The 14,552-nt window shown below is 34.9% G+C and overlaps 1 protein-coding gene across 1 annotated transcript in view; it reads left to right on the top strand.

The window, feature by feature from the left end:
• LOC129226227 (cadherin-99C-like) overlaps positions 1 to 14,552 on the top strand; it is an 84,174-nt gene that overhangs the window by 51,599 nt on the left and 18,023 nt on the right. Inside the window, exons 24-28 of the mRNA XM_054860826.1 lie at positions 1,064 to 1,191; positions 5,868 to 5,983; positions 8,250 to 8,378; positions 10,922 to 11,085; positions 13,179 to 13,403. Of these exons, the coding sequence (XP_054716801.1) occupies positions 1,064 to 1,191; positions 5,868 to 5,983; positions 8,250 to 8,378; positions 10,922 to 11,085; positions 13,179 to 13,403 (762 nt within the window). The remainder of the gene's footprint in view (positions 1 to 1,063; positions 1,192 to 5,867; positions 5,984 to 8,249; positions 8,379 to 10,921; positions 11,086 to 13,178; positions 13,404 to 14,552) is intronic.

The following is a 14,552-nucleotide window of genomic DNA, read 5'->3' as shown; positions in this document are numbered from 1 at the left end:
GAATGACTTCATATGATAAAATGGTTATGACAAAAAAGTACGATTTTGCAAATTCTACGTGCTGTGTGGAGACTAACCTATTAAGGAAAAAAAGAAAAGGGCAAGAAATGGCCATGGTTTTTGAGCTCTACGGATGGTGATGAGAACTGTGAGAATGTATCAAGAAAGTAGTTTTTCCTATGCTGGGTGTGTGTGGGGGGGGGGGAATAAAAAGGCTGTCATATTATGAGAAAACTAGTGAGAAAATAAATGTGACAAGACAGCTGTATGGATTTTCAATGAGTAGTGTTTGTTGAGAATGACTTCATATGATAAAATGGTTATGACAAAAAAGTACGATTTTGCAAATTCTACGTGCTGTGTGGAGACTAACCTATTAAGGAAAAAAAGAGAAGGACAAGAAATGGCCATGGTTTTTGAGCTGTACTGGTGGTGATGAGAACTGTGAGAATATATCAAGAAAGTAGTTTTTCCTATGCTGGGTGTGTGGGGGGGGGGGAGAGGGAGAAGGATGACATATTATGAGAAAACTAGTGAGAAGAAATGTGAGGGTCTTGAATTTTATGGGCAATTATGAGTACCTATTTAGAAGAGAATAGACGTGACAAAAAATGTGGGATTTTAAAGTTCTAGGATCAGCGGTGAGTGTGATTATTTTGAAAAACAGAAAATGCAGAAAACATGTGATTGTTTAAGTTTTATACGCAAAGATGACAATGATCTGTTTTGTGAAAAAATAAGTAACCACAGTTGCTCATGATGATGTCTATGATGTTGATAGCAATTTAAACAGTAAATAAAAACCTTATGTGCTTTCAATATTTATTTAAAAGGGCTACTTGAAGATATTTACTGAATATCACTTAAGTTTAGAAACATATTTGCAAATAACGTTGTTTTCTAAAATTGGGGGAGGGGAGCAACTTTTATTTTGGCACAGGTGGTTCAAGAACTTTATGACGCCTTAGAACCACTAAACAATGTGTTTTAATTTTGTTTTCAGTATTTTTAGCATTTATGAATATCTTTCAGTTTTTTAAGTAAAAGTTCTTATTCTTTTCAGATTGAAGTGATAGCTAAAGATCTTGGAGTTCCGGCTCTGTCAGCCACAGCCACCCTCACTGTCTATGTAGAGCACATAGCCACCGTGGCTCCAGATTCAGGACTCGGTTTCGCAGATTCGCTTTACAAGTAAGAAAACACTGAATATGTAGTTTAACTTAATTTTTAAGTGTAAATAAAGGACTTTCTTTTATTAGTGGCGCAAACAAACGTAGCGGGATTTGAGTTAATCCCTTAATTTAAGTTGGTCTCGAACCTTACTTTCACATAATAATACGTAGGCTGTTCAATAAGTAATAAGACTAATTTTACTGCCGTGAAACCAATCATCGGAATGTTAAATTCTGTGGTATGAAAAATGTTTGTTGTCTGTATTAACAAAACCTACCGATAGTTGGCGCGTACAGACTCATGTTTCTGAGTACCACGTGATAGAATTGAAGCCAATTAGCGGGCACTTACGAGAAATAAGACTAATTTTACTGCCGCGAAACCACTCATCAGAATGTTAATTTCTGTGGTATGATAAATGTCTGTTGTCTGTATTAACAAAACCTACCGATAGTTGGCGCGTACAGACTCATGTTTCTGAGTACCACGTGATTGAATTGAAGCCAATTAGCGGGCACTTACGAGAAATAAGACTAATTTTACTGCCGCGAAACCACTCATCAGAATGTTAATTTCTGTGGTATGATAAATGTCTGTTGTCTGTATTAACAAAACCTACCAATAGTTGGCGCGTACAGACTCATGTTTCTGAGTACCACGTGATTTTGGCGGGCGTCTACAAGACGCAGCCAGTTATCAAAATGGAATTGTCGTTGAAACAAAGTTATTCGATTAAAGTTTGTTTTCGTCTGCAAAAATCAGCATCGGAGATCTTTGATATAATACGTGAAGTTTTCAACGATGAAGCAATGTTTACATTCAGTATTATTTGCTGGCAAAAAGCGTTTAAGGAAGGAAGCCAGAATATTGAAGATATTAAGCGTGAGGGACAACCTTTACCGTCCATTACAGAGACAATGATGAACACTGCTGCTATTTTTATCAAGGTGAATCTGAGAATTATTTTACATCGGTGAGTTCTGGCTGTTTCCTCAACTTAAGAAACCATTACGAGGCAAACATTTTGAAAGCAACGAAACATGTCTAAACTCTACGGTTTTTAAATAGCTCTCGCAAACTTGATGTTCACAAGTTTTTAAGAAGTGGGTAGAAGTTGGAATAAATGCATTTAGTCCCGCAGAAGTTATTAAAAAACCATGTAAATCATGACGATTAAAGTTGTTCTATATTTTTTATAAATTTAGTCTTATTAATTATTGAACAGCCCTCGTAAAAATAGTAATAAAAAGACAACAATAATAATATTCTGCAGGAGGGTAAAAGACAGTATCTACGGAAACGAAGTTTTGAGATATTTGAAGAACCACGTTTTGGACTCCACGCCAACGATACGGATACGTTGGAATTGTACGTTATTTTCGTACTTTATAAACCACTAGTGTCACCCGCACGGCTTTGCCCGTAGTAAAAATTAAAAGGGTCTTGGAGTTCGCCTGTATATTTACAAATAATGTATGGTGAATTTCTCGCCAATTGGCTTGCCCATGTTACGGTTCCACGTTGTGATAACTTGGTAACTTGGCTCGGGAAAATGTTCTTAAAATTGGAATAGAAAAAGAACAAAATCAAGTATTCGAAAAATAGCTTCGAGGTGCACGCCCCCATTGTACAAACTAACTTTGTGCCAAATATCATGAAAATCGGCCAAACGGTCTAGATGCTATGCGCGTCACGGAGATCCAGACAGAAATCCAGACAGAGAGACTTTCAGCTTTATTATTAGTAGAGATAAGCAAAAAGGCTCTATTACAATAAATGATAATAGTGCAAAAGAGAGAGAGAAAAAAAAAGACGATTGAAAAAAAAATTGCAGTTCTTGTCTTTCATCTTCCCTCGGCTGTATTTCATGAATAAAACAATAATTAACGTAAATGAAGCACAAATTGTCAAGAAAATAATTTCCTTTCGAACGTGTTTTCTCCCGATTTGTGCTTGAATTCCCAACCGCTGATATCACGCAAGTTTAGCAAGATATCATGTACTTGTGTATGTGTGAGTGTGTGCGTGTAAAATGAATTTTTTTAACGAAATTCACATTCGCGCACAGAAAAAAAAAAAAAAAAATCTTTCATTCTTGAGATACATCTTTGTTCTAATGCCATTTTTGCAACATTTATTCTTACCTTTAGCGCTTCAATTCGTTCCGACACAAAATTCTCGGAACTCATATCTTCGTTCATCGTGTTTTTCATTCATTCAGTTCGATAATCATCATTTTTTGGTTATCTTGAATATTTAAATTAAAAAAAATATTATTTGCGCAGTATGCTTAAAATATTAATTGTATGCTTAAAATATTAATAGTATGCTTAAAATATTATTTAATATTGCCTTCTACCAAGGATTTAGACGAATATGCACTCTGCAATGAAACGAAATGGTAACTAGGGCAAGTTGTTTTTACTGCTTCGTCGGTACGCTAGCAAAGAAACGACTTTTACGGAAATCATTCATTTAATATTGACTACTAATTTAAATGGAACCTATCGGTCCATGTAGTAGAAAAATATTATAATAAGAAAACAAAAAGTTATTCAATCGAAATTCGATCGCAGTTATATGGTTTACAAAAAACTAAAAAAATATATAGTCAAGTTTTCATAATTTGCAGTAAATAAACCTTAAAAATTTGAGTTCTAAACAAGAGTTATGCCTTAAAAGGTTCAAACATGACTTTCTGAGAAGCTCTTGAATACGTTTTCGTATGTTTGCATGACCTTTTTCTTATTTGTAGAAACTGCTACACAATTTACGCACTCCAAACTTTCCCGTATTTGTAGAACTACATATACATCTTTGTCAGCAGAGTAACACGTGCGGTTTTCTAAAATCACTTTGGAAATCAAAAAAAGAAAAAGAAAGAAAAAATGCAAATTTTATTAAAAAGGAGTCAAGTTATTCCATATGATTTAAATTTGTTTAAAATGGTTGCAATGTGATTTGCTTCTGCTTATACACTGTCTGTTCTCGAACTCCGCGACTAGCAGCTGCGAAGGGTTCCAATTGAAAAAGGGGTGATGGTTTAAGGAAGCACACTTCCAGATGCATTGTTTTCGCTTGCTCGTTACTTCCTTCTTGCTATCACCCCTGTTTTGATAAAATCAGAAGGGACCTGACGCATGCGCAAATTCGAGTAAGGTTTCGCGTTAAAATATCGGACAGTAGTTATATATACGAGAGTAGGTTGCTTTTCCTGTATTGACTGTGCTCATGCAGAGACACAACCTTCAGGAAAATCATTACATTTTTACTAACAACTTAAGTTAAATTAACAACCTTATGTTAATTTCATTCAACAAACATGGGTTAATATGAGCATAATTAATGCAGTCACATTGAATCTGCATTCCTCCTTGGTTGAATAACTATGAAAATCACTAAATATATAATTAATATTAGATGTATATTTAGTGAAACAGTGATTAAAATATGAAAATTACTAAAAAATAATTAATATTAATTGAAGTTACATGCCGTCGAGTATAAAAGATAAATGCTAGAGATTGAAAAGCAAAATTAGCTTCCGTTAGATTGAAGTACTGCAACGTTTTGTGGCATCGTTTGGAGCAATTTCACTTGATGCTTTTTTTTTTTTTTGAGCAATCACGATTGCTAATTGTTTTCATTTGACCGTCCTTGATGTCCGGTTCCTTTTTCAACCCCACCGCCCTCTGCCCCCCAGGCGCGACTCCTCCCGGTAGTCGCTGCTCCTGGTCGGTGGCGTCCATGTGCTATACATACGCACGCTCAAACACACACACGCGCCTTCACACACATACACACACGCCAGCGTACATACACACAGGTCTACGCACACACACAAGCCTACACATACACAACTATACACACGTAACCGCCCAAGAGAAGGGACAGGAACCGTTTCTAGAAACAAGTGAATGGGGTAGTAACCAATGAGTAGGGTCCTGTTGCAACTCGTGATTGCGAAAAACAAATTTGAATTCAAAATTTCGGAATTCAAATTAATTTTGAAAATTTGAAATTTTTTTTTTCTTTCTGTCATTTAAAGAATAGTTTTACTTTATCATTTTTTTTTGTAGTTTTTAGCCTTTTAAAATGTATTAATCTGTAGAAATTAGGTATTCACTCTTGAATAGCTGCCACAACGCAACGAAAGCATGAGTGAATTACCGAGCCACGAGTTTGCATCATACATACAGCCACAAAATCTCCCGAAGAGTTTTCCACTGTTGTAAATGACTGTACGGCCAACTAACTTAACTGAAAACATGAGAAAATGGCTAAAAACTGTATGGGGCGAATTTCTAAAACGAACTGTATTTGTATTTGACCACGTGTTTTTGGACTGTGCAAGTGTCACAAGCTTTTCAAGATGGCACTAAGAAGAAATCCGTGCACCAAAATCATACTTCAAATTAATACATTTAAAATATTCAGAAGGCCTCATTTAGCTAAGGGGCAGGTTCAGTGTCATTACTCAAGAAATTTGTGAGCCTCGATACTGAGCATGCAAGACACGGTTCTCCACTTACATCAACCTCTTTGGGAAGGAAATTAGTTCCCATTTTCCCCTTAATTCAAGAATTATAAGAGTAGCATCACCAAATTTGGTTCTATATCTTTTCTGTGTACTTCTGATTAAACTGAAGAATTCTTTGTAGCAAAGATAAATGAAAATACTCTATTCCCTGTAGCGTGGAGGTGGCGGAAAACTCCCTACCTAATACTCTCATCAAGAATTTGCCAGTGATCAATAAACCGAGAGGCAATTTCCCTATTGGATGCCGCATCGACAGAGGTAACGAAGAAGGTAAGAAACAAAATACTTAGGAGAATTCAGTATTCTATGTATACTATTCGCTGTATTATGTGCATATTAGGTTAACGAATTTTTAAACTAACTACACATGCTAAATCTACATAACATTTAAGGGGTTAGAGTACCTCAAAAATGATGAAACGATCAAAACTTTTTTTATTGCTTATTTCAAAACTAAAAACTATTCTGAACGTAGGGAAAAAGTTTCATTGCTTTAGTTCAAATATTTAAAAAGTTATGAGTGGTTTTAGGCCATGCTCGCTATGTGTTCTTATGCAAAAGAAAAGCTTTAAATTGCTTTTTCTCGATGATGGTATTTTTGTGTTTTCATGTCATTAGAATCCCTAAGGATTTTTTTCTATTAAAGATACAGCCTTAAAGTAATACTTTTACAATTGGGATAACATATTTGACAAAACTGTGCATTGGATAAGCTTTTAAAAAATTACTCAAATGTTTAGATCATGTTAAACCTTTAAAAACAATTTTTTTCTTTAAAAACAACTTTGATTTATTACATAATTAACCACAGAAAATTTTCTAGTAAACTCATAGGCAAATGAATGCACAGATTTTTAGAGATGATTATAGTGATCGCTTAGCAAATAAATTTTTTTTTAATTAGTGCAAAAATAAAAAAAAAACCTTAGGAATTTTAAAAAATTGAAATTTTCTTCAATTTTTTGAACTTTTAAAAAAAGTAGGCAATATTTTTAAATTTTGAAAATAAATTATTGATTAAGAAATAAGTATGAATGTTATGGTTTCAAAAAAATATAAAATTTACTTAAATTTAAAAAAAAATGTTTTAAAGGTACTGTGGCCCCTCAACTTGGTGAATTCAGGCAAAAATGTTTATCACTGCTTATGATCTCTTTCCCAAATGTGAAGAAAAAAAAATTCAATTAGTTTCAGATTTGAAGTTTACTGCTTTCTCTTTAAGCGTCCTGTTCAATAGTGTAACTCATGTGTTTTAGGTATAAATGTGCCATTTTGTGTATTATTTCCATGTGTTTTTCTAACGTTTCTGTCACACAACTCTTTCCTTTATTTAACTCTGTTCTTGAATGCCACTTTTGTTTCACTAGTTGAACAGATTAATTTGTTTTGTTTTGAAATCTGCTATGCCTCAGTGCGATATTCACTGTGAATTCGAAACAAACAATGTTGAATTTTTGAATGTATCTCTCTCTTTTGCACATGAAAACATCTTTCAGGAAAAAAGTTCTGAACATTTCTATGTAGTACCAAAAATATATTTGTGCCATTTATTCATTAACCGGTTTTAGTTTTATAAATGTGAAACTCAAAATCAGGATAAAGCTATCTGATAATACTTCTGAGAAAAAGCAGTCAAAGAACTGCATGAGTGAAAGCTGAACTTAAAAAAAGGTCGTAAAATAGTGTAGCCCAAAGCATCTGTAAAATCCAAGTTTTCAAAAAGACGAGTCAAATGATTGGATTTGTTATTGGCACATGCTTTAAAATTCAAAGGACTGCAGACAGGCAATTTTGCAGATTTATCGATTATTGTCGATTTTAATGTGATTCAATTGTTTACTCACTAAATAGCACCGACAGTGGACAAATTGAAACCAAGTTTTTAAATTAAAAAAAAAAAAAAAGAAAAAATAATCGCCAAATTTGTCACCAAGTTGGCGACCAAAAGACTGGCGATATATCGCCAAGTGTAAATTATAACACAACTTAAGTTTACATCAAAATTAACAATGATTTCCCCCAAAAAGAGGCAAAAGGCCCCCTTAGGAACATCCGAATGCAACCAAAAGAGAAGGTGCGCAACTAGACCCCACTAGGAGTCGACGTACCAAATTTCAACTTTCTAGGACATACCGTTTTTGAGTTATGCTAGATACATACACACATACATACGTACATACGGACGTCACGAAAAAATTCGTTGTAATTAACTCGTGGGTCGTCAAAATGGGCATTTCGGGTGTCTATACGTTCCTAGGCATATATCCATGTGTGATCGGGTCGGAAAAAAAATTCAACATTCATTCGGGGTTGAGAAAAATTGAAATTAAGGCCGATTTTTTAGTGAAAATTTTTTTGCGAATACAATGCTTCCTTTTTTGTAAAAGGAAATAAAAAATAAGTTCATCCTGTACTGAAGTATATAAACAAAAGTATTACAAAGCAAGCCAATCTGCAATTTTCCGGGATAACTTCGAAAATTTTTAATTTTAGCCTGTTGACATTAAATTAAAGGAAATGCAATTTCTAATTTCAGGTCTGTTCTATGTGGTGGAAACGAATCACAGGGATTGTGAGTTGCGCTTGAAAACTGGAGAACTGGATTATGAGAGGCAAAACAAATACATCCTCACCGTTCGGCTCGTCACCATTGGAGGACTCATAAGTAAGTGGCTTTCCCTCTTTGATCTTGTACCTCACACCACCCCTCTTGACTCCAGTATGGATTGCCTCACTGTCGAAACAATTTCAGTTAGATTATTTTTTGAGCATCAATGAAAACGTCTCGGAACTGATACCTACTGATTTCAAATGAAATCACTTGAGAATTTGTACTTTGAAATGCATTTTCAATCTTGAACTAAACATAAGGTGGGACATAAAATTAAAAAAAGAGAAAACGAAAAATCTAAGCAATTGAAATACTGTAGATTCCCGATAATCGACGGGGTGGATTATCCGTGAATCAATCAACAATCGGGAACACGTAGTTTCGCAATGAAAAACAAATACCAATGACTTTTTTTGTTGAAAAATTGTAAATTTAAACTCGGTTGTTTTTGTTTTATGTATTTATTTAATATTTGAGCTTTCTGCATCATACATACATTTGCTCTTCATTGATGTTAAGTTCTGTTGTGCAAAAATACAAAGTATTTTGACTGTACTGTATATATTTTCACTGCTTGAAGAAAGCATTATACATAAACACTGCTAAGTTTTTAAAGGAATGGACAATTTTTACGTTATTTTTCCTTCATTTACGCTTTTATGCGGATTATCCGCTGTACTTGTGCCACCCAATTCCGTGGATAATCCGGAGTTTAGTGTAGTTACTAAGCTTCTTGCCCCGTGTACATAGTGTAAGAAAATTTGATTTTTTCCCAGTCTTTAAAGATAGCTAATACAGTAAAACCTGTAAAGTTGAACACCTTTGTAAGTTAACCACCTGTCTAAGTTGACCGCTTTTGTCAGGAATGGAATTACTCCTATCTTATATAATGAAGGAAAACCTCTGTAACTTGACCACCTCTCTATCTTGACCACCTGTCTATCTTGACCACTAATGTACGCCAAATTTGGTTTGAAGTATTGTAAGAAACCCTTTGTAAGTTGATCACCTGTCCAAGTTGATCGCTTTTGTCAGGAACAGAAATAGTCCTATCTTATATAATGAAGGAAAACCCCTGTAACTTGACCACCTGTCTATCTTGACCACTAATATACACCAGCTTTGGTTTGGACTATTGTAAAAAACCCTTTGTAAGTTGAACACTAGGCAAAAGCATTAGATTGTACTAAAAGTTTCATCAGTTATGCCTCAAATAAGCAACCAGACATTTTAGAAAAACCTATGAATATTTATGTTTCCATCGAAAAACATTGGGCTAATGTTAAGTCCCAGAAAATGAGCGAAACTTCAATAAGGATTTATTTTGTTGAAAAATAGATTACCATGGTTACTAATGTGCAAGAAAAAATCAAATGAAGAATTTGAGTCACTTTTGACTTGTTATGAATTTTTAGGAATTGTTAATTTCAAGTAAGTAGTTTTTCATAAGCAATGAAGCTTTTTTTTTTTGATCAATGCACATTTTTTTTAAATATGTATGATACTTTACGCGTCGTTCTGGTAAGTAATCTCTAAAAATATTTGAAAAACATTTTTTCGTATTGTTTTAAAGTAATGTTAAACAATGAAAGTTTCCAATTAGTTAAAAAATAAATGCATGGGGCAAGAAATGACAAAAAAAAATTCTACCCTCTACAAGTTGACCACCCGTTTAAGTTGACCACCAAAGCACTGTACCGCAAGTGGTCAACTTACACAGATTTCACTGTATTTTGTTTTCAACACTACTGGAACTTGATTAACTTATTGTTTAAAACGATGATTAAAATTAGTGAAGTAGGAACATAACCTTCTAATAGTGGTAACAGTGGCATAAACATCAGCTACAGGAGTGTCCTTATTTCCTCACGAAATATCCTGTCTGTTCTTGATTTAAATTTGTTTTCAAAGCATTTGCGGTGTCACAATAGCCATTTATGGGATAATTCGATTTCAAATTCACTGCACAGAGTTTCGGAGCTTGGGAGATTTGCGCAATTTAACTAACTCAAAGCAGCTCGTGTGACATAAATTTCCTCAGTCGGCAATTTGGATCTGAAGAATCGACAAAAGTTTCAACATTTGGTGAAATTTGGCATTCCATTCAGCAAATTAAGAACTTCTGCCCTTTCAAAAATTTAAGTTTGGAGCGCTCCTGGCTACCAAGTACCAGAAGTGTTTAGTGAAGTGAAGTTCCAAGTTGCAGGATGTTTATATGAACGACATATTTGTCGTTTGTATAGCTGTTGTACAAACAAGTACAACAGCTATACAAACGTTGCTGATGTTTGTTTACTGATTGTTTGTTTAGTTGATTGTTGTTTGTTTCGCTGATTGACAACTTAAGCTTGTCAATGTGTTTTGCTGATTGACAACTTAAAGGAGAAAGAATAAGTGTTCCTGCTGGATTTGACGAATCTCTTGGGTTGTGCAGTTTTATGATGGTTTTCCCGCAAATGGCTTTAGCATTCGTTCAGCTATAATCAGAAAAGATGTCAAAGAAGCGGAATAAGAAATGCTCTTTTAAAAATAACACGATAACGTTAAAAATAAATCTTGTTTAGGCATGCATGTAATGTTTTTAAAAACTACTTCAGGTAATACTCGCCTGCGGACAGACGTAGCTGTGTTCGTCATGGACATCAACGACAATCACCCGGAGTTCTTGTACCCATTGAGGTACTCCAGGATATTCGGCGACAAGTACATCGCCGCACTATCCCATGATTCCCCGCTGGAGACTGCATTCATACAAGTGCAGGTGAGCACACCCACTATGTAGCCTTTTTTTTTTTTTACAGCCAAACTGCAAAGCATGTTGGGTAACGGCCCCAGTAACAGACAGTCTTAAGTTTGGATTGAAATAATAAGAATTTTAGGCGGGTAAAAATGGTGTTGCTGCGAACTATGATTCTGGTCAACCATCTAGTGTTATCAGAATGAATTTTATGAGGAAGTTGGTATTTACAAGACACAGTGGTGGAAGGTTTTGAACAGCCACCACGAGGTCTACCAGTGTTTCATGTTCATTCGAATTTAATAAGGTTTTAGATATAAAAATAAAGAATTTTTTGCACATTTTGAAGAGAAAAGGGGAATTTTGTCCATTACTCAGCCTTTCCTCACTCTATCTGTTACCTGGTATCATCAGAATTGTCGTTGTTTGCTACTGGGGGTTGGACCTTTTTTCGAAATGAAGCAAATAAAAATAGAATGAACTAATTTAGAGGATCCAGAAGCAACCAAACGTTAGATGAGATGTAGCTGCATGAGAGAAAAAAAAATCTAAACACATTGAAATGCTCAGAAAATCGAGTTAACATGAGAGCGATGTCTTAAGCATGCCTGTTACTGGTGCCGACCCCTACCGAATGTATATTTTTTAAACAAAAATTGTGTGTGTATGTAGTGTCTGCTTTACCAAGTGAATTTTTTGTTCGCTACATTTTTTCACGCTTTTCCTTCCGATAGTAATGGAGCTGTCAATTTCATGAAAATTAAATGATTTTTTTTCAGCGAGGAAACCGTCTTTTTTCGCCATTTTTTCATTAAAAAAATATTAAAACCTGCTGTCTAATCTATATATAAGGGCCAAAAAAAAAAAAAAAAAACTTTCAGTCGCTTACATGTACGTGAACTAGCAAATTAATTTTTTAAAACTAATCCTTCTAAAATATTAAATTCTTGAAGCTCATATATGTTCTTTTGCATTGATTTCCCTCCAGCGTTTTCCTTACTTGTCATTACACATGGTCTAACCGGTTTAATGGGACTCTGAAGGCAGTTCAGGTTTTTTTTTTTAAATCCTGACAAAAATGTCAGAAAAAAAAAAAAACAGGATTAAAAAAAAAAAACTGAATCAGAATTTTAAAAAAAGAAAAAGAAAACAGGGTACAAAAAAGTGCTTTGCTTTTGCCCAAGAGCCGAGTTACTCATGATCCAGCACTCCCAGAGGTATTGTTTTGGAATGGAATCTTTGTGGACTTTGTGACCATATTATATCCAACGTTCTCCAGTCACCATAGCCACCATTAGCAAACACAGAGGTTCTTCGATCGTCTGGCATCGAAACGAAAACTTTCAGTTGCGAGTCCAGGACCTTTCCGATCAGGCCAACACTGCCTCTATGTTTTAATGTAATAAGCTTTGTCAAAATTAATATTTTACTTACCACGTCTTTATGTGTAAGACATGTAGAAGCGTTCCTATTAGTTCTCCTGTTCACCAACAAATTCAAATCTCTGTTAAACACCTAAACCGCAATTTGAAACTTTTAGCAGTTCCAGTCTATGATGGGAGGTTTATTCGACTTGTGAATACGATCATCAAAGTTTCTCATGACAGTTCCTGTGACTTTACGTACTATTTTTACGGTACAAGTATTTTGGAAAACGTGAATTGACTTTGTACTATCTCATATTGTATCATCAAATGAGGCAGTGAGATGCAAAGGGATGTAAGTGGACATTTTCAAATTTTGAGTAAAACGCGGTTAAAGATCGCGTCCTAGGTAGACTTTCATTGATTGTTTTTAAAATCATGCTGTACAGCAGCACCTACCAGGACTATAAGTACTATCTCTTGCCCCAAGATAGAGGAGAGGTTCTCCTACTGTTTGTATTGGTTATCTCAAAATTTTTAATTTTGCCACTTGCATCTCTTTGTTTCTCACTGCCTCAAATGTCTTTTATGTTATTTTCAATCAAGAAAAAATTTGGAAGAGAAAACGTATGGGAATATTCCGGACAGTCATAAATATATTATTCTGCCTGATGATTTATATTTTTCTACCTGTGTTTCCAACAGAACATCTGCTTCAAAATTAGTACACTAAACTGTTCTTCAATTTTTTAGGCTCTAGACGCGGATGCCGGACTCAATGGTCTGGTGACGTACGAGATTGCTCCAGAGTCGGATCCGTTCCGGCGTTTCCGGATCGATCCGCATTCCGGCTTCATCAGCAACACCAAGTCCCTCGAAGACGTATGGCCGGAAGAACTTCCGATCCGGCTGACGATCATCGCTAGAGACAATCCAGAGCTGAGATCTTCCATGATGATCGAGACCACGCAAGTACTGGTAAGTAGACAAGAAAGGAACTTGGGACTTGTATCTTTCTTTTCCCAAAGATTTTCAGCAAGTGCGAAACCAAGATATAGTCTGATATTCTTGGCAAAAGCTATACTCAAGAGTAAACGTGAAGCCAATAGAGAAATTGCAACCTTTAAATGTTCATATTTTGACTATTGGATATTGTTAATTGACCTTCAAAACTAAAAAATTCACCATCGCCGAATTTTAAAACACCGTGATTGATTTTTAATGAATTTTTAAAAATGCGCTCTTCTGAAACGTCACGAGCTTACGTCACAGAGCCTAATGGGCAGCCTTCCGCCGAAGATCCCTTGTTTTCGTACGGACATTTTGAGCGTGCTGATATTTTTATTTTTTAGAAATTCAATAATTTTTTTGAACACACTATGGAGGCCGGATTCGTTAAAGCACAATCTAAATTATCTTCCTCAAGTAACATCAATGATGATATTGGAATATTTCCGAGAGGATGAGAGGTTTAATGTTCCAGAAACGCGAGGAGTTAAATGCGAGGAGATAAGCCTATTACGTTTCGTCTTCAAAGCCAACTCTGCATGCCCTTCGACTTCTCCCGTATCGGAAGAGCGCATGACGTCACTTCCTATGCCATTTGACGTCACAAGCGCTTGAACTTTAAAAATTAATTAAAAAAAAACTACTTATCGTATCGCAAAAAACTTTTCACCTATGATGTTCATACATGTTACTCTATCATATAAAAATAAAATTTGAAAAATCGAAAACTTACTTATTGTGAGGCTAGATTTTAGAAACTAAATCTTTGCTTGTTGATGTAAAAGATTGAGGACCAATTCTAGATTTTCCAAAATACACTGGACAGTAAAAAAAATGCTGACAACAACTTGACAAGATAGACAAAGTTAAAATTAGTAACATTATAGAATTTTAAAGTGATAAATAATTTTTATCTTTTTGATCTTACTTGATGACCCAGACCATGCAAGCTCTAATGAGTAGACAGGAAATGAACTTGGGACTTGTATCTTTCTTTTCCCAAAGATTTTCAGCAAGTGCGAAACCAAGATATAGTCCGATATTCTTGGCAAAAGCAATACTCAAGAGTAAACGTGAAGCCAATTGCAAATAAGATAATACAGTAACGAGCTGTCGTTG

This window comes from Uloborus diversus, chromosome 7, assembly GCF_026930045.1.
Source record: "Uloborus diversus isolate 005 chromosome 7, Udiv.v.3.1, whole genome shotgun sequence".
Classification (NCBI taxonomy): Eukaryota; Metazoa; Arthropoda; class Arachnida; order Araneae; family Uloboridae; genus Uloborus; species Uloborus diversus.
Note: the sequence above shows the minus strand (reverse complement) of the source record. Positions and strands in the feature narration are given on the sequence as shown.